We start from the raw sequence: 25827 nt of genomic DNA, 5'->3' as shown, positions 1-25827 counted from the left end.
CTCCTCCTCCTTGGAAGGGTGAGGGGGAGGATAGAAGGTAGGAAGGGTAATGGACTGTCCTAGATGGAAGGGAGTTACCACCTTAGGCAGAAAAGCAGCCCTGGTCCTAAGAACCATTCGTTCAACATGGATGGTCAAGAATGGGGGCTTTGAACTAAGAGCTTGAAGCTCACTTACCCTCCTTGTCGAGGTAATTGCAACTAGGAAAACCGTCTTAAAAGACAACAACATCAAGGGACAATTATGTAAAGGTTCGAAAGGGGAACCCATTAGATAAGTAAGCACCAGATTCAAGTCCCATTGAGGCACAATAAAAGGAGTAGGAGGAAATTTATTTGTAAGGCCTTTCAGAAATCTTAAAACAATAGGAGATTTAAATAAGGACGGCTGATCCGGCAGGCAGAGAAATGCCGACAAAGCCGAAAGATAACCTTTAACTGTAGCCACAGCAAACCTTTGCTGCGCTAAAGAAAGAGCAAATAGTAGAATATCTGACAAACGAGCCCTCAAAGGGTCAATGGACCTCTCCACACCAAGTCACAAATTTAGACCATCTGTATGAATAGATAAATTTGGTGGAGTCACGGCTGGCCGATAGAATGACATCCACCACATCATGTGGGAGAGAAAAGAAATTCAGGTTGCCCCGTTTAATCTCCAGGCATGAAGGTGTAAAGTCTGGAGGTGGGGGTGTAAAACCTGCCCCTCCATCTGAGAGAGGAGATCTGCCCTGAAAGGGAGACGGAGCGGCGGGCACGAGGAGAGGTGAAGAAGTTCTGTGTACCACAACCTTCTTGGCCAAACCGGGGCGATCAATATAACTTGGGCCCGGTCTTGGCGAATCTTCCTCAGAACCCGAGGAATCAAGGGTATGGGAGGAAACGTGTAAAGGAGTTGTAAGCCCCAACTCAATTGAAACGCGTCCCTCAAGGTCCCCTGCATCGTATACTGGAGACTGCAGAATGACGGGCAGTGAGCATTCTCGTGAGTGGCAAACAGATCCACCCGAGGAGTTCCCCACGTCCGAAAAACGTGACGAACTACCTCTGGGTGAAGCCTCCACTCGTGATCGGCGGAGAACTGCCGACTGAGACTGTCTGCACGCACGTTCAGAACTCCGGCCAGATGATTTGCCATCATACAAACCTGATGGTCCTGAACACAGTACCAGAGACGCAGAGCCTCTCTGCAGAGACACTGCGACCCTACTCCTCCCTGTTTGTTGACATACCACATCGCGGTGGTGTTGTCCGTCAGGACTTGAACCGACCGACAAGGGAAGGGAGGAAGGCCTTGAACGCCAGACGTATCGCCCGCAATTCCAGAAGGTTGATGTGAAGCAACCTTTCCTCTGGAGACCAAAGACCCTTGATCTCCAGATCCCCCAGATGAGCACCCCACCCTAGAGTGGACGCATCAGTTATCACTGTGGCCACCGCTGGAGGAAGTTGGAAAGGCTTTCCTTGAGACCGGTTGCCTTCCACTCCCCACCAAGTCAGATCAGCTGCAGCTTCTCTGGAGATCCTCACAGACTCCCTGAGATCTCCGTTGTGTTGATACCACTGCCTGCGGAGGCACCACTGGAGTGCCCTCATATGCCAGCGTGCATTGTTGACCAACAGAATGCAGGAAGCCATCAGACCGAGCAGGCGAAGGACCTTTAGGAGTGGAACGACCGCTCCATTGTAAAATATAGGAATCAACTTCTGCATGTCGCAAATCCTTTGAGGTGGAGGGAATGCACGACATACAGTTGTATCCAGTACCCCACCTATGAACAGGTTGCGCTGGGAGGGCACAAGGTGAGATTTGGGCACATTTATCGAGAAACCCAACCTGTACAACAACTGAGTTGTCACTTGCAGATGATGGAGCACTATCTCTGGAGATTCTGCTTTGATCAGCCAATCGTCCAGATACAGGAATACCGGAATCCCTGATCTTCTGAGATGTGCTGCCACCACAGCCATCACCTTGGTAAAGACTCAAGGCGCAGTAGTAAAACCAAATGGTAAAACCACAAACTGGTAATGTTGCGATCCTACCGTAAAACGGAGATACTTCCTGCGAGACTGCAGGATAGGGATGTGAAAATATGAATCCTGCAAGTCTATTGACACCATCCAGTCTTCTTCCATCAGCGCCTGAAGAACCTGTGCAAGGGTGAGCATCTTGAACCTCTCCTGTTTTAGGTAAAGGTTTCAAAATCCTGAGATCCAGGATTGGACGAAGTCTGCCATCCTTCTTGGGTATCAGGAAATACCGGGAGTAGCATCCCTGACCACTTTCCTGCTCTGGAACCAACTCTATCGCACCCTTTCTTAAGAGTGTCTGGACTTCCTCCTGCAGGAGTAACAGGTGTTCCTCCGTGCAAAAACCTTGGCAAGGAGGGTAATTCAGAGGAAATTCCCGAAAGGGAAGAGCATACCCATTTTCTACGAGATTGAGAACCCAAAGATCTGATGTAACCGATTCCCAATCCCGTAGAAAATAGGTAAGCCGACCCCCTACAGGACCCGCATGATCCGGAATGGTGGATCTAGGGCTGCTTTTCTGTGGCTGGGGGGTTGGAAGAGGAGGAGGAGGAGGCTTAACGTCCGAGGACGAGCGGTTTGTTTACCCGTGTATGACATACAGCGGATTTTGCTGTTGCTGCTGCTGTTGAACTTGACGGTAGGGACGAAAAGAAGAACGTCCAAAACCTCTATACCTTTTAGTTGATGAACCTCTGGTCTGCAGCCCCAAAGATTTGGCAGTAGCCTTACTGTCCTTAAATCTTTCGAATGCTGCATCAGCTTTCTTACCAAATAGTCCAACACCATCAAAGGGTAAATCCAACAACGCAGCCTGAACATCCGCAGAAAAGTCAGATGACTTCAGGCAGCCTTTCTAGAGGCAACAGCAGTTCCCATGATGCAAGCAACTGAATCAGCAGTGTCTAGCCCACTCTGAATCACTTGGCGAGCAGCCGCCTGTGCATCGGCCAAAACTTCATTAAAATCCTTCCTGCTGTCCTCAGGAATTTTAGGAGCCAACAGCCGTAAAGAATCCATCAGGGCATGTATATATCTCCCCAAAAGACAAGTGGCATTGGTCGGTTTTAAAGCCATACTTGCTGAAGAGAAAGACTTCTTCGCAGTCTGATCCTGCTTCTTGGATTTCTTATCCCCAGGCACTTGAGGGAATGCACCCTAAGCCTTTTTTGAACAGGCTACCTGAATAACCAGACTTTCAGGCAGAGGAAGCGAGGATAAAAATTCAGGATCCCCAGGTGCAACTCTATACCTCCTTGCAACACTTTTAGCCATGCTCCAAACCTTCAAAATAGGTTCAATCAATGCTTCATTAAAGGGAAGCAACCGTTCAATAACAGAACTTGGGGAATGGAGGACCTCCGTCAAGAGATTGGATTTATATTCCACTGTAGGCAAAGTTAAATTTAAAAGTTCCGCAGCCTTCCTCATGACCATGTGGTATGGCGTAACGTCCTTTGAAGGGGCACCAGACACAGATGACAGCTCCCATTCAGGTGAAAGTTCCAAACCACTAGCTTCTCCTAGATCTTCAAAACAGTCCTCCTGAAGCTCACCTTCCGCCATCTCAGCCTCTCTATAAGGCGCTGAGCATCCCTTTTGGATCTCTCTTTCAACAGCCGCGCCGTTGGATCCGTCAACGACTCCGACGGAATCGACGTTGAGATCGAATCCGAAGGCCCAGGGCGCTGTTCCAGAGGTCAAACCGGAGCCGGCGGTATCGGTGTTGACGACCTCATCGGCGCCGAGTAATGCCAAGGCGGCGTCGGAGCCGGCATAAATGGCATAAAGTGAGCTGGGGCATAGGAGTGGGGAACCCCTAAATTATACGCCAGAGGACCCATGGGACCCGAAGGTGCACCAGAGGGGTTCAATGCCCTGGAATAGACTCCATACATAGCGTTTAAAAACGCAGTAGGGTCTTGAGCTGGGAAAGGTGGGTAAGAACCCACAGACTGTCCCTTCAGAGGTTCCGGATTCGCCTCCTCTTCCATAGGTGGATGTGTCGTAGACATCGAGTTGTCATTCAAAGGGACCTCTTCATCCTCTCGAGCCGGAGACAGCGCCCGAGATGGATTCGAAACCGGAGATTGAACCTGCGACTTCAAAGGCGAAGCCTCACCTTCTGGATCCAAGACCTCTGGTGATGGAGACACTACATTCTTTCCATGTTTCCTCTTAGGCGACTTCGGTCTCGAGTCCGAATCCTTACCGGAGTGATGCTGAGATTCATGCCTTCGCTTCTTATGCTTCTTCTCCGATTTCGAAGCATGGTCGGATGACTACTTCGAAGGCGACGCCGTGCGGGATCTTGACCTCGCCCTTCTCGAACGCGATCTCAAAGTCTTCTTGTCTTTTCTTCCGCTCAACTTCGCCATCAGAAGTTTAGTTCCCCTCTCTCGAAGTGCCTTCGAGTTCATCTTCTTACAGGAAGAACAGCCTTCAACATCATGGTCCGAACTCAGGCACCAGATACAATCCTCGTGCGGGTCCGTGATCGACATCATTTTGCCGCACTCTCCACGTGGCTTGAACCCGGGCTTCTTAGTCGACATCTTCAGCGAGACAAAGAAGCAAGAAAACAGAGAAAACAGTAACAAAGTTACTAACAGCTAAGGAGATTCCCCGAAACAGTTAGCGTCGATGACGCGGAAAAAAGGGAACTGATGTCATCACGCCGGCGTGGGCCTATTATGGTGTCGGTGACGTCAGCGGAGTCGCACGCGATGCCGTGCCTCTGTGACGCCGTCCACGTCGGCGCGAAGCTACAAAAAGAATTTCCGAATGTTGCCGAAGCAAGGGGATATTCGCAAGGTGAGGAATCCACTGGCAGATGTATCTATCAGAAACGAGGTAGACTGTGCAGAGATTCCAGGCAACCCTTATTGGTTTACAGAGGCAATAAATGAGAAGGAGTAGTTTCTGTCCTGTAACTCCAGTTCTCTAGTAGGGGTATCTCTGTTATAGTCATAATCTAGTGAATAGTCCCGCCCATGTGCGTGGACCCCGGAGCAATCAAAAATAATCTCTTAAGTTGTCAAAACATGCAGAACTGCACAGACACTAAGAGAGAATTTAAAGACAGATAATGCAGCCTATATCCACAGGCTACACTGTCCAGTACTTCAACTAGAAATTACACCAACATTTTCAACAGAGAAAAACCTTGCCTTTGACAGCAAAACCCTCTGGAATGATAGAGAGGAAGAAGTGGACAGACAAGCCCCATAGGCTGCCATTATGTGCCTCAGAACAGGATACTGTGCCTTTAAGAGAACTTTCCAGAAGTCTCACAGTATCCCAGAATGCACTGCAGGTCCCTTTTACTTTCAGTTCTTTTTCAAGGCGTAACACGCCAGACCGTAGCATTCCTTACATGAATATCTCTCCACCAGGGAGGAGGGCGGGCGCTTATGACTATAACAGAGATACCCCTATTACAGAACTGGAGTTACAGGACAGAAACTACTCCTTCTGTAGTAGGGGATCTCTGTGTATAGTCATAATCTAGTGAATAGAATGGCAAGCCCATCCCCACACCAAAGCGGCGGTGGAGAAAAGAGAAATAACACCACTACTGTGCGAACAAATTTCGCAGCGAAGCCTGCCCAACCTGAGCGTCTGCCCTGGCATCAGTGTCCAGACAGTAATGCTTAGCAAAGGTATGGACCGACTTCCAAGTGGCCGCCTTGCAGATTTCTGCAATTGGAACATTACGTAGCAAAGCAGTCGTGGCAGCTTTGCCCCTGGTGGAATGAGCCTTAGGTTTACCCCCTAAGGCCTTATTAGCCTTTTGATAACACAATTGTATACAGGACACAATCCACCTCGAGATGGACTGTTTAGAGGTAGCAAGACCGGTCCTGACTGATCCATAATTGATAAACAATTGGTCTGACCTACGAATATCCTTGGTTTTATCCAGATAAAATTTCAACACCCTCCTAACTTCCAGGGAATGCAGGGACCTTTCCGCTGGAGATGAAGGATTCTGAAAAAACGTAGGTAAAGTTATGGTCTCGTTAACATGGAAATCAGATATAACCTTTGGAAGAAATTTAGGGTGAGTAGCAGCATGAAATACAGTATAAGGTTCTTGGCAACACAACGCCTGAATTTCACTCACCCTGCGGGACGATGTAATGGCCACGAGGAACGCCGCCTTCCAGGACAGGTGCTGCAACAAAGCCTTATGAATAGGTTCAAAAGGCTCCTTCATCAATCTGGACAGCGCCACATTCAATTCCCATGAAGGCGAAGGAAGCCGGACAGGAGGGAACACTTTCTTTAAGCCTTCCAAAAAATCTTTGATCACAGGGATCTGGAAGAAGGAAGTCTGTGAAGGGCATTTCCTGTAGCCAGTCAGTGCAGCGAGATGAACCTTAATGGAATGGACATTAAGGACAGACTGCGCCAAATGTAGCAGATACGGAAGGATAACATCTTCCTTACACGTCGCCGGGTCATAGTTCTTGGACTTGCACCAGATGCAAAATCTCTTCCACTTGTAAGCATAGGAAGTCCTAGTGGAAGGTCGCTTAGCCTCCTTCAGTATGTCCATACAATCTTCTGGTAGATTCAAATGGCCATATTGCACTATCTCAGGAGCCATGCCACCAAACTCGAAGACGAGAGGTTGGGGTGCACCATCTGCCCCCCGAACTTCGTGAGAAGGTCCGGCCTGCACGGCAACCGTATGTGAGGAAGGAGAGACCGGTGAAGCAGGTCCGTGAACCACCACTGTCTGGGCCATTCCGGGGCAATCAGGATCATCCGCGCCCTGGACTGGGACAACTTGATGAGCACCGCCGGAATCAGGGGAATGGGTGGAAAAGCATACAGAAAGCTGTTCGACCAGTTGATCCATAACGCATTCCCCAGCGTCTCGTGCTGGTAGTACCTGGAGGCGAAGTCTCGGCATTTGCTGCTTTCGGTGGTGGCGAACAGATCTATGTCTGGAGTCCCCCACCTTGCGAAGACTTCTCCTAGTACTTTGTCGTTTATGACCCATTCGTGATTTTCCTGAATCAGTCTCCTCAGTGCGTCGTCCTGAATATTCTGCACACCTGGCAGATGGGTAGCCGTTATCATCAGTCCTCTGGCTAGAAGCCAGATCGCCTGCGCCTCCTGCGACAGAGTGCGCGATCCCGAGCCCCCCTGCTTGTTGAGGTAATACATCGTGGTAGTATTGTCCGTCTGCACAAGCAGAGAGTTGGTCTGGAAGGACGGATGAAAGGCCTTCAGTGCCAAGTGAGCAGCTCTGAGTTCCAGGAAATTGATGTGGTACGTGGACTCCGTCGGGGACCACGTTCCTTGTATCTGTAAGTCTCTGGAGTGCACCCCCCAGCCATGGAGAGACGCATCCGTCGCGATAGTCTGTGTGGGAATGTCCTTGTGGAAGGGAACCCCTCGGAGGAGATTCTCCGCTGAACACCACCACTTGAGAGACTCAAGAGCATGCAGAGACATTCGTATCTTGTCGTTCCAAGATCCTTTCCTCTGATCCCACTGATCCTCCAAGCACTCCTGCAATGGTCTCATGTGCAGCCGTGCGTGTGGAAGATACAAGAGGCCATCGACCCCAGTAGAGAAGACACCGTCCTCACTGTTGTAGATGGAGCGGTCATAAGAGCCTGAGCCTTCCGAAGGAGTGATAATCGTCTCTCCTCCGAAGGAGACACGCTTGCTGACAGCGTATTGATGGAGGCTCCCAAGTACTGTATGCACTGGACCGGAGTCGGGACCGACTTGGACACGTTGATGTGCAACCCCAGCTTGTTCAAGAGAACACACGTCTTCTGGAAGTGCGCTTGAGCTTCCAAGAAGGAGGAGGCCTTGATCAACCAATCGTCCAGGTACGGGTAGACTAACACCTTGTTCTTCCTTAGGTGTGCAGCTACCACTGCCATGCACTTCGAGAATTTTCCGGGCGCAGACTTCAGTACGACTGGCAGTACTGTGTACAGATAATGATTGGCGCCGACTTGGAATCGCAGGAACTTCCTGTGTTTGTGTGCAATGGGCACATGGAAGTACGCATCCTGTAGGTCTATAGCACACAGCCAGCCTCCCTGTTGCAGCGGAGGATAAATCTGATGCAACGACAGCATGCGAAACTTCTCTCTGCGAATCCACTTGTTTGCTGGTCGCAAATCCAGAATGGGCCTGAACTCGTTCTTGTCCTTCTTGCGAACCAGGAAGAACCGGGAGTACAGACCTCTTCCTCTTTGAGACAGAGGTACGTCTTCTATTGCCCTTTCCTTAACAGGATATTAGCCTCCGCCTGGAGCTCGCGCAGTTGAAACTGCAAGCTCTGGTGAACCGAAGACTGTATCCATTGCAAACAATATTCAGCACCCACTTGTCCGGAGTAATTTTTCTCCACTCTGCCAGAAAAAATTGAACGCTTCCCCCCACCGGAGCGGGTAACGGATGTAGGGGAAGTAACCGCTCAGGGTCGAGACCCAGCTGGGCCTTTGTTCGCTGCTGCGGACTGCTGGCCGCCTCTACCCTTCTGGCGCTTCTGGAAGGGCTTCCGGAACTGCTGCTGCTGTTGTTGCTGCTGTCCAGAAGTCTGTCCACGCCCTCTGCCCTGCGCCCCAAACCGTCTCTGGAATGGGCGGTAGGTCTTTTTCTCCTTGGGCTTCTCCAGCCCAACCGCCATCAGGGTCTCGGCCTCCGCCTTCATACGGGCCATTTCGTCATCCGCATGCTTGCCGAACAGGGTTTCCCCCGAGAAAGGTAGATTGGCCACCAGCTGCTGAGCTTCCGGCTTCAGCGATGTAAGTCGAAGCCAAGCGTGGCGCCGCTGGTTGACACCATGACAGTACCCATGTGCCGCCAGAAGAGACGTATCCGCAGCCGCGCTGATGAGCTGGTTTGACACCAGCATCCCCTCCTTCAGGATCTCTTGAAAATCCTCTTTCTTCTCCCGGGGAAGGAAGTCCGCGAATTGCTGGAGGGACTCCCATAGGGCACGATCGTATCACCCTAGCAAAGCCGCAGCACTGGCTGCCTTCATCGCAGTAGAGGCCATCCCACAGACCTTTCTGCCTGCCGAATCGATCCATTGGCTCTCCTTATCAGGAGGTACAGTAGAAGATGGGGAGGTGGCATGCTGCTTCCTAGCCGCCGTCACTATGACAGAATCCGGAGTAGGATCCATCCGAAGAAAGGCCGGGTCAGAATCCGGTGCCCTGTACTTCTTAAGGAGCCGGGAGGGAGCGGCCTTCGTCACCGCAGGGGTGAGAAACAACTCCTCTTCGGGCTCCACCAGTCCTGGCACAAGAGGCAGTAAAGGTCGAGACCGATGTTTTTTATGCGGTTTCTCGAAAATCACGGACGTCGTGGGAGTAGGCACCGTGATCCCCAATTTAGCTGCACCCCTCAGGAGAACATCCTGGAATGTGCTGATGTCGTCCACCGGAGATACTCTCGTCCCCGGGGATTCCGACAAAGTCGGTGAGTAGGTTCTGGTCCCGGAAGAGCCCATGCGGGACCGTGATCTTTGCCTCCTGTGACGCCGTTTCGATCTCGTTGAGGACCTGTGACGACTCCGCGATCTCCCCTTCCGACCGGAGCGAGATCGCGACCTCCTTGGCTGCGGGCGCTTTTGGCTCAAAAGGGGCCTTCGGCCGAGGGGTCCCCTTAGGGGGCGTCGGATATCAAGGCAGCGAAGCCGACCTAGGGGGAACCGGAGGCCTGTCAGCCGGAAGCGGAGGTTGAGGTAGAGGTGGAAGCGGAGGCTGGGTGGGAGCCCTTGGAGGTGGTCCCCTGGGCAATGGAGGAGGGGGCGTAACCGACTTCGGCCTAGAAGGCGTATACACTTCAGAGTACACCGAGCCCGGTGCACTGCCTTCTTTTCTAGGCTGGGGCGTTGGAGAATCCCCTATCGGCACCTGCCGCCTGCTAGACTGACTCCTGGCGCCAGAACTCCTTCTGCGCCTCTTTGGCGTCGAAGAACGTAGACCAGACGGCGAGCGTCGCCCCCTCGACGTCGAGCGTCTCTTGGCCGGTGAACTCCTTCTTGACGTCGAGGATCCCCTCGACGACGACCTCCTCCTCTTCGCTGACAGAGAGCGGCTGTTTCGCCTCGACGGCGAGCGCCGACGCCAGGCCACCTCCCGACGTCTATTACTCGACGCCAACGGAGATGCCGACAAAATCGTCACCAGTGACCTAGACGGCGGTCTATTCAGTTCCCTCGACGCCAAGCGTCGACGCCGCTTCAACCCAGAGCCCTGGGGAGACGGGGAACAGACTGTAGTCATCCCTCTCGACGCCGTAGTCGGTGCATTCAATGCCGACGGGAATGGGGACGTTTGCTGTTCTTCCTGCCCCTGGGGAGCCCCCCAGAGGCATCAGCATGGGCAGAGGACGCCCTTCCAGACCCACCTTGTGCCTTCAGCCTTCTGTCCTCCAGGCCTTGGAGCCTGATCTTCATCCTATCCCTCAGGGTTCTGGTGGAGAAACCCTGGCAGATGTCACACTCCTCAGGGACATGAGATGAGGGAAGACAGATGATGCACACCTCGTGTGGGTCCGACTTGGCCTTCTTCCTCGAGCACTCTGGGCATTTGTCAAATAATGCAGGCATATTGACAAATAAAGAGTGCACCAAGACCTACAAAAGGAAGAAACACCAAAGTACTTTAAGAAAAGCACTCAAACAATTTGAAAAAAGTGAAAAAAGCACCAATTAAACCCTTGAAAAGGGAGAGCTCAATGCTCCAGGGCCCTGCTTGCAGGAGCCGGAAAAAAGAACTGAAAGTAAAAGGGACCTGTAGTGCATTCTGGGATACTGTGAGACTTCTGGAAAGTTCTCTTAAAGGCACAGTATCCTGTTCTGAGTCACATAATGGCAGCCTATGGGGCTTGTCTGTCCACTTCTTCCTCTCTATCATTCCAGAGGGTTTTGCTGTTAAAGGCAAGGTTTTTCTCTTAGAGAAATCTGGACAGGCTGTGCGGTTTGTGGATTTTGGTGGAATTTCTAGTTGAAGTACTAGACAGTGTAGCCTGTGGATATAGGCTGCATTATCGGTCTTTAAATTCTCTCGAGTGTCTGTGCAGTTCTGCATGTTTTGACAACTTAAGAGATTATTTTTTATTGCTCCGGGGTCCACGCACATGGGTGGGACTATTCACTAGATTGACTATAACAGAGATCCCCTACTACAGAACACTAAATGCTCTCTTTTGTGGTGTGGTGGTGTGGGCAAGCAGTTTAGGCTTATCAGAGGCTAAGCATTAATTGAACACACTCAAAGAAATCCCACACCAATTCATAAAAACAGATTTTTATATGATTTTACACACCAAAATCATTTTAATCATGTAAGTACTATTCAAGATAGAGATTTTTCAAGAAATGAAAAATGTAATCTACTTGTATCTTTAAAGTGGTAATGTTATCCTATGGAGAAAAACGCATACTGTCACTTGTTAACGACTTACAGGACTATTCTTCTGGAATTAAAATAAGTATGGGGCAACATCCCAGGCAGCACCAATAGGTCACCTCGGTCGGCTCTAGGGCTTCCAGGTGTAGAGGTGGTTTTTGGGGCCAGGTGCCCTGTTAATGTCAAAGGAAGTCAGTCCTGCTAAAAAGATGCTGCAAACAGGGACTGGCAAGCCAGAGTGGTTGGACCCACGGGGGTGGGGATGACTGTTAGATCCTCAGGGTCTTGGGCATACATACAAGGATACCACTGGTACACTCAGGTTCTTCCGCTATTACAAAAGATACTCGATCTCTTGTAGTGAGAAGCATAATTCTGAGTAGATCTGATGGGGGGCAGAGCTTTTGGTGTGGCTGCCACGTGCCTAAGGAATGAGCTGCCTCAGAACCTTAGACAGGCCAGCTCTCTGACCTGTTTTAGGAAGACAAAATGTAAGGTAGGACACGCACCACGAAATAAATGAAAAAGGTGCAAAATATGAAAGTTTGTCGCGTGCAAGCAGGGGCTTCGCTCTCTGTACCACTGAGCGTTGAGATTAAACCAATGATTGCAAATCCAGATAGGAGTTGTCCCCCTGCGCAGCGCGTGGTGAATACCCAATGGTATAATAAAGTTAGTCCACAACCAATTCTATCAGTCGAAGTTTATTTACTTCATGCGTGATTAAAACTAATTTGATTAGGAAGAAAAATAATCACTTGTATCAGAAAAAATATTTTCCAAAGCTGTTCAATGAATATATCCAAAATGCTTCAACACACATCCCTATGCATTTCGGGCCTTACTGGCCCTTCATCAGGGGAAGTCTCTGAAAACAAGGTAAAAAAATCGGGTTGATTATGGGGACAGCTCAAAACATCCTGAATGACAATGTTAAATAAACGAACTGAAGTACATGTGCCAAGTGAATACGATAGTGATGGGAAAAAGTCTAACGGTAGCGCACGTAGTGAAAACTCAGGAAAGTCTAAGAATATAAATCTATTACACGTTCTATTCGTGTTTTTCAACCTGTCACAGCGGTGTATAATGCGTTATGGTTCAGAGTGAAATGCGGTGTAGAAAAACTGTGATTTAGTGCCGGGTTCGAGTGGATTACAAAACAAAACGTGCGGTTTACAGAGTGTACCATCACCAAAGTATCATGCCGTTAAAAAGCAGAGAAGTTCACATGCACTTGTCGGCAGATAAAAACACCGTGCCGCGCGACGTGCAACCAAAGATTAAACGTGACGCTATTGAAAGCGATTGGATTTAACGGTTAGTTTTCAGAGACTACCCCGGATGAAGGGCCAGTAAGGCCCGAAATGCATAGGGATGTGTGTTGAAGCATTCTGGATATATTCATTGAACAGCTTTGGAAAATATTTTTTCTGATACAAGTGATTAAAACTAATTTGATTAAGAAGAAAAATAATCACGCATGAAGTAAATAAACTTCGACGGATAGAATTGATTGTGGACTAACTTTATTATACCAATGGGTATCTACCACGCGGTGCGCAGGAGGACAACTCCTATCTGGATTTGCAATCATCTGTTTTAGGAAGAGCCTGAAAACTTGGCTATTTCCAAGGGGTGATCTTTAGCTCTCTTTACTGACAATTGACTCGGTTTTATGGTGGCTACCCTTCCTTCAATCTAAGCGCCAGGATACCGGTCGGGTGGCAGTTTGACCTATATAAGTTTTAATTCAATGCAAGAGTTGAAAACAAGCATCCAGCAGCTAAAGGAGGGGGGCGGGGGTGTAAATGCCTGTTAAAATAACTCTGCACATTTTTTTGCTTAGGGATATGCTAGGTTTTCTATACTACATTTCTGACTATCGGTGAGGATTTTCTGATGAAGAAGGAAATGTTAATCCTAGTTCTGCATTATAGGTATCCCCACTGAAGTTGTTAACAACCCTCCCTGCTTTGAAGACAACTATTCTCTTTCTCATTTACCACAAATCGCTCTTCATAAAGAACTGAGGTAAACTGAGTGCAGTGCATGCCGGATAGGGAAGTTGCTTGATCTGTAAAGAAAAAGTGAATTATTCTTTGCAACCTTTGTATTTTTTTTTTTTATAAATCTTTTATTATTTTTAAAACAAGAAAATAAACAGACATATCTGGTGTCATACATACAACGATAATAGGGTGGGTTGGTACAATAACAGGATAGTCGTAGAGCAACAGAGAATCTTCGAGAGGTCCGCGGAATTGTATACAAAATAAGATTTGCATCCGTATAATCGAGAAACATTTTAGATGCGGACCCTCAAAACCCTCCCACCCATTAAATCAGAGCAACAGGAGAGTCATAGCAACCAGATACTAGAATTTAAGGACCAAAGTCAGGAGATTGTGCAAAGATTACGAGTAAAGGAAATGCTAAGATAAAAATTAAAAAAAGGGAAAAAAAACATATGGGCGATAACAAAAAGAAAACAAAAAACCCATCCCCCCACCCTGCACCCCTGCAAACAGCTATCGCCTAACCCCCACTAGCAGCGTGCCTGTCGCCCCAACTAACTAAGTTCTAAAAGAAGAGACCTACAAAAGTAGAGAAGTGGAGGAGGGCAGATTCGTACGGGCTCCCGGTCACCCCTCCCCCCGCCAGAACCAAGAATCCCCAGAATGAAGTCAAGATCTATCTGACAACGAATATTTATCGCAATAAGGGAAACTTCAAAAACCGCCCAGCCATCCGAAAGCATAAGTTTAACAGACCCCGTGTACATATTACTTGAAGTCAAACCCAGTCTTTCAATTTCATCCTTGCCCCTTCCGATCGAACGTGTGAGCCTCCTCCGGACAAACCCCTTCTTCAACAGGACAGTCCGAGTACAAACAAACTGTAATAATAATCAGAGCAGGACACTGCAGAACTACGAAAGTGCCGTGAACATCGTCAGGTCCAGAGACTCCCCTCTCCGCTATGAACTCCCGACTTTGAGCCGTCCGCCATCTTAGCGGCGCCGATGTATAGGGAAGTGACGCAGTTTGAGTCCGATTACAGTTCTCATCAAAAGTCTCTGGCGGGGGAACATCAATTAGTCCTTCCATTGTCGGCAACGATCGTAGGCTTAACGATCCACGTGTGGCATCGAGCTTGGTCTCACCGCCCAAAACACTGGTCAAAGACACCGACACCTCCCATACTACGGGGTCTGCTTCCTCCATCAATGCGACCATCTTGGGTATCTCGGTCTTTCGCATTTCTGGTGGTGGAGTAGGGTCCGGTCCAATTCGTACAATCTCAGACAAGCGCGTTATCTTCTGAATGCGGCTTTTGACGTACACATGAATTGCCTCTATGGCTGCCAACACAGTTCGTAGTGACGGGTCACTCTCGGTCAGTGCCTCCGCTCTTCGCTCGATGTCGGTCATAATGGCTTCCCCAGCGAGCTCGATCTCTCAGAGGGGGACAGGTGAATAGGGAACAGACGACAGCAGAGGGGGACCTATTGGTTGTTTCGACAATATCCTGGGTCCGCCACCGTAGGCGGAGATCCCAACCCAGCGAACACCAGCGGGCCCGTTACCGGGTAACCAGGCAGCCAAACGTCATCCACATCAGTCCGAAAGAATATATATATAAAAAAAAAATGTTCCACCTCAGTTGACCGGACCCAATCACACCACCACAGCCGATGTTGTTGAACTGTAACCCGGATGGGCCAGTACTCGAGACCCCGGCTTCCAAGCAGATCTAGGCCGCAAACTTCCACTCGACATATCTTCGTCTGCCGAACAGGTAGAAATCCCGGGATAGCACCGTTCGTGTCATGGCAGGTTCATACAAACGGTGGCTGGGCGCAAGAACAGGATAAATGACAGGATTTTCAGGCGGGAGACGGTGGTCGGCGGAGCCGGGAGCCTACGCGGCCATCTTGGTTGCTAGCGTAGCTCCTCCCCCAACCTTTGTATTCTTCACCTGAGAAGCATTGTTTCCTTAATTTTGCTCTCACTATATGTAGGTAGAAGATTTATTTAGAATAGCGTTTGACATTATTTTCAGTCAGGTGATGCAATGAGCTTTATACTATTAAAGAATGTCATTTTCTGGTTCAGAAAAACTTAGTAAAAGCAGGCCTGTCTTGCTACATTCGAGGTATCACTAACTTTTATGGATATAGAGTTGCCTACCTCAATCAAAAGGTTGAATATGAATAATTGAAGGGAAAGCATTTGGGGGTGCCAGCAAATGGACGGGAATATTCTACGTTTATGACCATCAGTGAGCATCCTACGATGCAGAAAAACAGGTAACCTAGCACATTGGAATTAATTGGACCTAGTAATGTAGACCTTAGAAGGTAGGCTTGGGAAAGCATTTTAATTATAAAAACAACATCTTAACCATGAAAGAACACTCTCATTCCACAGATGAACAGTGGACTGACTGATGGGAGCACAGCCTAGCTTACAAGTGCAAAACACCTATTCAGGCTTAGCCTAAACAAACCACAGATTCACAGGGACTGGAGCTTAAATCCATTATTTCAAATGCTCAAACTGCAAACGTCAAGTATTTTATGAGCAGAGACTGCACCTCCAGCTCATACAGCTGAGCAGGTTTAAGGCAACTTGGTGACAGTGCAAGGAAACGGGCACCAAGGTGGTGTGCTTGCATTTCAGAAAGCTCGGTTCAACACCTTTAACAAGCATTACATAAACACATGCATCTAGTGTGTAATCAACACCTATTTAAGTTATGTCCTCTGAAAATTCTTGAGTTTATTTGCTAAGAATGGTAGAATAGACTTTCACAAAGGTCTGTATATATTCAAGGTATTTCACAGTAAGGAAAGCTCTCTACTCACCTGGTTTGAAGGTGTGGCTGTTTATAATCCTTTTTAAGTGAGCTGAGGCCCCGGTTCATGGATTTAGTCACAGATCTTGAGTTTTCATTGCCATCATTCCATGGTTTCAATTTCCCTGCAAGGAAATATTTCATATTAGTCAAACATTCATATTTTATCCACCTACCACCCAAGGAGCTTTTGTGTGCTCTCAAAGTGGCTTAACTTTTATTAGCACCCTATACGGAATATTTGAACTAGTGCAGTCAATCAGAATGCTTGCACTATCCACCACTGTGTGCTTGCTTTCAGTCTAGGTCAGTGACAAGGACATGAAGTCGTCAAATACCGGGCATTTTAATATATATATATATATATATATATATATATATATAGGTCTTGGTTAGGTGAGATTAAGGGATGGGTGCTAAGAGACCTATTGTCTACACGCTGCCCAGGACTTAATACCCAGAGGAGAAGGAAACACATAAGTAAGCATTTCTGTTCTAGTTTCAAATATGCCATCTTGCGTACTGCTGGAATAATCTGTACACTGGATTATTGAATCTATTTAAGAAAGTGTTCTGTTTGTCAAGAGGGTTTCAACGATTTAACTGTGTAGCACTATTTCTCTGGAATTCTCATTGACTACCTTGAAGTGGTCCATTGATGTTCCATTTGGTTGTTTAGATGAAAATCATTCCGTATGGTGGCCGCCAAGGTTTGAGTAGACTAATATATTGTTTAGTGATGGAGTATATTGAATAGCAGCTGGTGAGATTCAGTTATGAATCTGTGTGGGACATTAAGTGAAGGGATGCATGAGCAGAAGGCCATTGCCATTGGTTTGGTTTTGCCTGGCATTTTCAGTTGTCAATTTCTGGCTTAGGGTGCTAGTTATGTTTCAAGGCGCCTGCTAGATCTTAGCAATCCCATGTTTATGCAAGTAGGGATATATTTGAAAGAGACAGGAGTTGGGTCTAACAAACCCTGTACATGGCTTTATTAGTGTGAGCACCCCTTGACAGCCTTTCAGGCACATCTCTCTGACAGTGCTTCCCAAACATTTTAGAACCATGGTCAAATTCATAGAACAAAATTCTTTTATGACCCACCTAGCTTTAACCCCTTCTGCGCTGATGACGAGCTCAGCTCGTCATGAGGTTTACCTGCCGTGCGCTCATGACGAATTGAGCTCGTCATGAACCGCGGGGTTTTAAAAACTTCAGCGCGCAGCGGGAAAACTCGCCGCGCGCATGTGGTTAATGAACATGAGGCAGTGGCAATTTTGTAATGTAATAACAGCAATTGTCCGTAAATGTCAGGACCTTAACACACCCTTCAATATCGGACTACGGCAAAGATCTTGATCTGCCCATAAAAATTACAGATGGTGATCTTTCACGGAGTGTTGAGCTGGAACACTTTTCAGGGTGGGGTCATGGCCTGTGGCACCCGCTCACTAAAGTCACAAGGCTTCCACAAAATCTTAGTGTTGATACCTGAGATTCTAGCAAATTTGAAAAACCCCACCTTCTATAGCAGAGTGGGGTAAGGCCTCATATCTGTTATTGTTGTGTTAAAATAAGGCCCAGTAATGGAGGTCTATATTTATATACACATGTTGCAGTTTCATATAGTAAAAACACATCCCAAGCACATTGCAGCACTTTACATGAGCACCAGGTTAGATTCATTTGATTTAAAACGCTGGAGAGTCAGATTTGTCCAGAATCAAAAGATGTTGAGCCAACGCTGGGACTCCCTGTTTCCCCTGATCCAAAGTCAGCAGTTCTGGCTGTTAGGACACATCCTTATTTATCAATTAGTGTGTATAAGTCACACACTAGTGGTATAGTTGTTTATGATAATGTCTGTGAAGTTAAAAAAAAAAAGTAAAGAAAAACCCACACCTGCAACAGTTACTGGAAGGTTCACCCGGAGTGGGAATACTTACCAGGGTTTAGTTTTAAATAACACAACTGGCTGAATGGCATAAACGCCTGTGCACTGGTTCACAAAACAGCATACTCATTTTAAAAAGTACTAACATAGTTCAGGGCATTTGCTACCCACTAAAATATCGGCTTACGACCTATCAGTGGGTCCTGTCTCACAAATTGGGAGACACTGACCTAGGACATTTCTTTTCAGTGTTCTTCACACAGCACAAAACTTTAGAAAAGTGAGTCTGAATTTTAAGCAACAAAGGAATTCTCTCCAGTTCTGCTCTGGGTAGTGTATGTATAGAGAAGGAAAAGTTTCTGACCTGTAATCCTCTTACAGGGAACTCCTTGTCAAAGTCATAAGCAGTGAATAGTCCCGCGTGTGGGCAGGACAAATCAGTTCTTATGACTATCGAGGAGCATACCCTAGAAGAGAACCAGAATCCCATCTCTCCTACAGATCATCCACAGTGCAAACCTCTCCATGATTCATGGCATAACGTCTCCTCCGCCCCCCAAGTCTATCATCAGCCAACCAATTTATTTACCAAGAATGAAAAAACTCGCACCGCCCCTTCAAAGGGGTTTCTTACACTGGCTATGGACAGGCAGATGAGTCTCTTGTAAACTCAGTAGAAAAGCTAATTCATACAATATAAAATCGTCATAAGTTATTGGAACATGACCATTCCATTGATTTCATTCTGGACTATTTAAGCAATCATACAAGTTTTAATCTAGGTTTTAGATATAAAGCATGTTTGCAACCTGGCTTGATAAAATACGTATTGTCTGAAGCACAGGTTATATTTTTGGAAGTGAGTGGAAAAGGTTTCCTTCATGATTACACCATTAATCAGGACGTTAGAAAAAAGGATTTATCATGGTGACAAGTAAGGCAGCTTTTAATTAAAATGAGTTGTCCTTTAATTCAGAGTATGTGTACTAAAGGCCTGGTCAGTAGGCTTTGGCTTATCCAGAGATTAAAGAAAAGCCAGCTCCATAGCAAAAAAAACTGTGTGGAGTGGGAATGATTTATAGGTTTTATATAGCACCAGCTAGACCTGAAGGTATCAGAACTTTACATATAATGCAAGATCTTTTGATTGAAGTACATACATATATACAGACAAAGTAAATTGTTGGGCAGTCAAGGTAGTTCCAATTTGCGGACATCAGAACAGTATAAATTAATGGAGAAAATTACATAGTATACAGCTGAAACAATAAACCACCGCAACAGGTCTAGTTGGTTTGGGTGTGAGCTTTGGGAACACAGCTCGTTTGTGTGAGTTTTGAAGTATTTGTTGAGCAGTAGGTATTTAAGGTCCTGTTTGAAGTAGGATAGGAGGGTTTGCAGCAGCAGAGCTCTCTAGGGAGTGAGTTGTAGATCCTAGGTGCCTTTCCAGAGAATGAGCATTCCTGGGAGGATCTCTTTTTGAGTTTGGGAGGTATGGGAAGAAGGGAGTTGGAGCTTCTCAGAGGCTTGGTTCTTCCTGCTTTCGAAAGTGTGGTATCTGGATAGTTGGGGTTATGTATTTGAAGGGCTTTGTGGGTGATACAAGCAGTCTTGTAGATACATCTTTCATCAATGAGAAGCCAATTGAGGTTCTTCAGACAGAAACCTCGAAAGAAAAATGGTGTATCCCATGGCGTTCTGCTGACTGAGTGAGGCTGTGCAGGCCATTGCTGGCTTTCCTGTTGTGGCACCGCCTGGTCCACTGCCAAGCCCTTCAGTTTGGCCCTACTTACCACACTGGCAGCGGGGCGCCTGGCATTGTGTGCGGCGTGCTGGGACAATGCTGGCCACAGAGATTCTTCACGTGCACGCCGCTGGCTTGTGTTGCTGCACGTCCCCTCTGCCGCCCATGTGCATTGCAGATCTGCCAAGTGATAGCAGCTGTAGCCCTGAGGCCAGCTGGGCACCAGGCGACAGAGCCTGGACAGTAGCCCCACTCTGTGCTAGCGGCTCCCACGAGACGAGTGCCTTTTCATCCTCCCTCCGTATATCCTCACAAAAACTGCCCCTAGAAGGGGGGGGATGGGCTTGTGTAGCCAGTCATAAGAAACATCCACGGCATGGTGGGGTTCTCAAGAGACAACAGCGCATACTACATCCTACAATTCCCCGTCCTTTGCTCTCGGACCATCCAGAATGTCCTGTCCCTTTTGTGCTTCAGCCGCAGGTGCTCCCTTTTGCTGCACATCTGCTGCTATTGCCAAATACCCCGGCCATGGGAAGGCACAATGTTAAATAATCAAAACTCTCATTCGAGGGCAGGCGCCTCACCCTCCAGGGGGCTCAGGGACCGTGGTATGAGGTCTCCAAGATAGTTCTCCCTCGACATCCCGTTCCTTTTAGGTTTTGCCTGCACAGCGCTTGCTTCCAAACAAGCTGCTCTTGAATGAGTCACGTAGTTTTGAAAATGCTGGCTCATCCAAATCAGCTGACGCAGGCATACTAACAGAGGCTTTGCACCGTTGCCGATGCCAGTTCAGTCTGAAGAGGGCTGTCAGGGCTTCTTACCAACAGCTGCCTCTGGAAAACTATCATTCAAAAAACAGCTTTAGTTTTCAGGGTTTCCTGCTCAAATTGTGTTGCTTGAACCCCAATTCATTAGCCGATTTTTAGACTTAATTTAGGGTTTTTAGTACAGTGCGGTAATAATTATTAAAAAAACAAAATTCATAACACTTGTTGCATGTCTCTTCCTGCACAGCCCCCCTCCTCCCCCACCAACTTGGTTCCCGCTGTTGGATGATTTTTTATTGATAACTGCCAATAGAAATACATTAAAAAAAAGTTTATTGGCTATTTTGCAGAATGTTCATAAAATCAGTGGACAAGTTTAAATGGCAATGTTGAAGGAACTGATGCACCAGGCAACCACACCTAGAAGGGATGTAGCATGTGGTACAGGAGTCTGCCTTAGGCCAGAACAAGGGTGTGGGCTGCATGGCTATGAAGATAGGAGAAGCAGATGTGTGAACCACCATTTGCAAAAGTTGTTTTTGGGCAAATAAAACTTTTGTTCTAAGGTGTTCAGCTTGATGATCATGTAAGGGATCACTAGAAGTTGAGATGAGAACAAGTAAATCAGGGGCGCTAGAGGGTGCCAAGCAAGATGGCCGCACTCGCGTGAGACTCTTGCTGTTCGGGCCACCATCTGCCTGGCATCTGCGTGGTCTTGTGCTAAAAACGACAACAGAGCACTGAGAAGGCTTGAGTGGCGGTGCGGCATTGTGCTGGAGCCGACATGTCGGCACATATGCATCAGTAACCCGGAGATCCTTTACCTGAACCCGGATCTGGGTTCCGCAAGATGTCGGCGACCGCGGCAGATTGCTGACTGAGGGAGGATGCGGGCGAAGTCTGGCTGCTGCGAGGAAGGCATCGATCGCGGCGTCCGGAGGGTGCGGCTGCTGTCAGACGCCCAGCTCGAGGTTGGAGTTCTGCCCGAAGTCTGTGCCACCATCGGGACGGGAGGAAGACGCCGCGAGGGAGGCCCCGGTAAGACGTTCGCTGTGGCTATGCGTAGTCTCAGGGACGGAAGGGACCCCTGGGCTGCCAGGCTTGGAGAGAAGAGAGCGGGACGGAACCTGCCCGTAATAGGCAGGGGAAGAGGGTCCGGTGCTGAAGTGCGGGGGCAGTGAGCTGTGTGGACGGCTGCGGCACATAATGGCAGCCTATGGGGGGCTTGTCTGTCCATCCCTTCCTCTCTATCATTCCAAGGATTTTGTGAAGGGGGAAGTTTCTATATGGGTGAAACTTGGCAGACTGTGCTGAATATGATATTGGTGGAATATCCTTTGCATTTCTAGTTGAAGTACTGGACAGTGTAGCCTTACAGGTATAGGCTGCATTATTTGTCTTTAATTCTCTCTTAAGTGTCTATGCAGGTCTGCACAGAAGACAGCCTAAGAGATTATTTTTGATTCCTCTGGGGTCCCCGCACATGAGCGGGACTATTCACTAGATTATGACTATACAGAAAGAACCCATACTACAGAAGTTTAGGTTTATCAGAGGGTAGGGTTAAGCATTTGTTTTACACACAGTCAATAAATGCAACATACACCCAAGAAGAAACTCTAGATTAATTTAGAAAAATAAAATGTTTATAGAACTTTAGACACCAAGAAATTTGTAAAATCGGATAAGTACTTTAGAAGTTATACATTTTTACAAAAGAGACAGTAGAAGAGGCAATCCTATCCTATGGGAAGTTGTCATTTTCGGCAACCTTTCCCCGGCATGGTCATCCATCTGGTGGCCGTCATCCATGGGCCAGCCCCCGGATCCAATCTGTAAGGTGAGGAACCTGGGAGTCATGTTTGACAACCGCCTAACCTTTCTACCACATGCAAATCAGATCTCTTCCTCAGCCATCCACAAATTACGGCTTATTACATTTTTTTTACCCTTCTCTACCTGAGACCGCTTGCAAAACACTGGTGAGCTCCCTGGTTTTGTCTACTTTCGACTATTGTAATGCCCTGTTCTTATGTGCCCAAGAGAGAGTGTTACAAAAAATGCAAGTTATTCAAAATGCTGCTGCTAGGCTCCTAGGACGTATCCCCAAATACCAATCGGTGTCACCCATCATAAAACAGCTCCATTGGTTACCTGTACGAATGAGAATAACATTCAAATCTCTCTGCCTGGTATATAAAGCTCTACATAATGTCGGACCTGCATTCTTCACCCAAAACCTCATCCCCTACCGTCCTTCCAGAACGTTACGTTCAGCCAGCTCATATGATCTGGTGGTTCCACGAACCAAATCGGTCTCATGGGGAGACAGAAGATTCCTTGTAGCTGCACCAAAACTCTGGAACTCCCTGCCACATTCAATTAAAACGAGCACCTCCCTTTGGTCTTTCCGTAAGCAGCTTAAGACCTGGCTTTTTAATCAATGAACCTCCCTGTTGGTTGAACACTGCAGTAACTCAGCGCCGAGATGCCCAAGGGCTTTCGTTCGCGCTTTATAAGTGTTGTAATAAATAAATAAATAGGAGAGGAACATTCAATGCATAGGGTCACTGGCAAACGACTTACAAGGCTGTTCTTCTGGACTGGAGGTGAGTAGGAGCCATGGTCCCAGAAATCGCCAAGCATTTCAGTTTTACCTGCTCTGTGGTGTCGGGTGCAGAGGTGCTTTCAGTAGTGTTCGCCTCGGATACTACACACTGTAGTAAATGGTAAAAGCACAGGTAGGAAAGAGGCTGCAAGGAGGGACTGGGAGACCAGTCCGGCAGAACCCAAAGGTGGGGATGGGCTCCACACTTGGGGCTCTCAGGGCCAGAGAGACCGTCTGTATCAATAGACTTTGGCTGCGGTGCATAGATGTTTTGTATGGCAGGTCATTGAGTTTGAGACTCCCACAGTTCTCGATGCACCTGCATAAGAGGAAGAAGATACACAGCAAGACAACATTTAGCGCAGAGCTGGCCTCTGAAGTGCCTTGATGTGCAGGTCAGTTTTGGCAGCGGTGGTGCTCGGACTGAGCACAAACCAGCCTTGGTGCTTGCAACAGGCTCCCGTACCGCAGGTACTGGTGTAGGGCAGCTCCTGGCGTCTCCAAACCCAGGGAGACGGGTTTTGACCTTCTGAAGTATGGCAACCTCTTCCTGGGTGGCTGCTGCTTCGTTGGACTTGGTGGTTAGGAGGTCGGTTTACCAGACCTCGCGGTCAGTGCCTGCAGGGAAGTGGCTCTTCCACTTCAAGGGAGATGCTGACTGGTTGACAAAGTGCTGGCAGATTTCCGAGGCTTTTGGAAGATGCACAGCTGCAAGATGAGTCTGGTCTGGGAGATTGTTGACCAGAAGCAGGCAGGCAGGGTTTGGCATCAAAGGCCACAGCTAGTCCTCTGTTCTCGCATTCTTCAGTACTTCTTGGTCCTTCTTTTGGAAGTCAGTCAAATCGGAGTTCCTGGAGTCGTGGGCCACCCAAATAATACATTTAGGTATGTTAACCCCTTCCACGCTCATGACGAGCTGGGCTCGTCATGCAGTAGCCTGCTCACACGCTCATGACGAGCCCAGCTCGTCATGAATAATGGGTTTTTGTAAAGCCCAGCGCAGGGTTGTAAATCTGCGAGCATCGATGTGGTTAAGGATAGTAGCTAATGGACTACTTGCCCTTGGGGTTACTACACCCCCTATATGACCACTTCCTGTGGGGAGTGGACATAACCCCTTCCAGAGTTCCTAATTCCACCAAAATCAAGATGGAGAAACGTTTCTTTTATGGAGCAAGTCAGGCATCCCACCTTAGGTGAGTGACTAGCCTGGCAGTGCAACATCCCTACTTGCATACCTAATTTCCCACCTGTCCTGGTGCCAAAATGGGCCTCACAGCTGGGGGGTGGAATAACAAATGTTTATTGTTACCCAACTCAATGGTACTCATTTTAAGAACCTCAGAAAGATGAAAGGCTGAGTGGATCTGCAAGTATTTGAACCTGTGACAATAAGGTCGAACACGGGCCTCTTCAGTGGATGCAAGAGTCCACTAAGCCATCAGACCCAGCTTTAGACCTTGCATTAGGGATATAGGGCCTGCTGTAGCAGTGACATATATACTGCATACAGAGTCTGTCGGCAGGGCACACAGTGTGTGTGCTACGTCGTGTATGCACCATTTCACACAGCCTGCAATGGTGGTTTCCATGAGTTTGGTGGTGGGTCCCTTAGGGTGCCACAATATATGTTGCAGCCTTTAGGGGCCCTCCTTCGAACACATACCATAGCTTCCAGGGGTATTAGGGACTTACAGAGGAGCTACGAGTCTTGCCAATTGGGGTAGAATTGAACAGTTACCGTGTTTTAGGGAATGGCACTGGTGACCTGGTTAGCAAGAATTTAAGGAGCTCCAGTCTAAATTGCATCAAATACCAGGCAAAAAGTGGGGGTGACCATGTAAAAAAGGGGCACTTTCCTACAAGGGTCTCTTGGCTTCCACACAAGAGGGTTGAACTTCCTCCAGAATCAACCAGCCATGTATCTTTCTTTAATACTTACCTCTGCCGCATACTACACACCAGCAGGTCTGTGGTACAACAGAAAACAGACTGGACTATCAACAACCTGGATCTTATGACCTTACCAGAAAACTGGCTTGACAATATCACTATAATTCCTGGACCCTCGGATTCTCCCTAGTTATGGCATCATGCGCTCCGAAAGAGAAGGCAAACAGGAAGCGGAGTCAGTGTTGCACAAACAACCTATTACCTGTAAATGGGCTGGAACAGAAGCTCATTCTATCGTGTGTCTTACTTTAGATGGTAATTCCTCAACCACCAAACTCATTTAACTCATCATCTACTAACCACCTGGAAAATCACAACACCTTCTATGAACAGCACATCGACTTCGTGACCTCATAACCCGTTCTATCCAACCATTATCAAGTATTGTAGGAGACTTCAATCTCCACTGGTGCGACCCGAAAGGACAAGGGCTTCCAACCCTTGCAAACTTCCTCTTGGCAAATGACCTGACTCAGAACTTCATAAAGCCTATTTATATAAAAGGAAAGAAGACCTTATCACAGTGAATGATCTCATGAGCCCCAGACCCCGTTCCTTAACAGTCTG

At 47.8% G+C, this 25827-nt stretch overlaps 1 protein-coding gene across 1 annotated transcript in view; it reads right to left on the bottom strand.

Moving 5' to 3' along the window:
- Nucleotides 1–25827, bottom strand: part of NUSAP1 (nucleolar and spindle associated protein 1) — a 345737-nt gene that overhangs the window by 22362 nt on the left and 297548 nt on the right. Inside the window, exon 14 of the mRNA XM_078659621.1 lies at nt 16302–16416. Within this exon, the coding sequence (XP_078515747.1) occupies nt 16302–16416 (115 nt within the window). The remainder of the gene's footprint in view (nt 1–16301; nt 16417–25827) is intronic.

The sequence above is a fragment of the Lissotriton helveticus genome, chromosome 9, assembly GCF_964261635.1.
Source record: "Lissotriton helveticus chromosome 9, aLisHel1.1, whole genome shotgun sequence".
NCBI lineage: Eukaryota > Metazoa > Chordata > Amphibia > Caudata > Salamandridae > Lissotriton > Lissotriton helveticus.
Note: the sequence above shows the minus strand (reverse complement) of the source record. Positions and strands in the feature narration are given on the sequence as shown.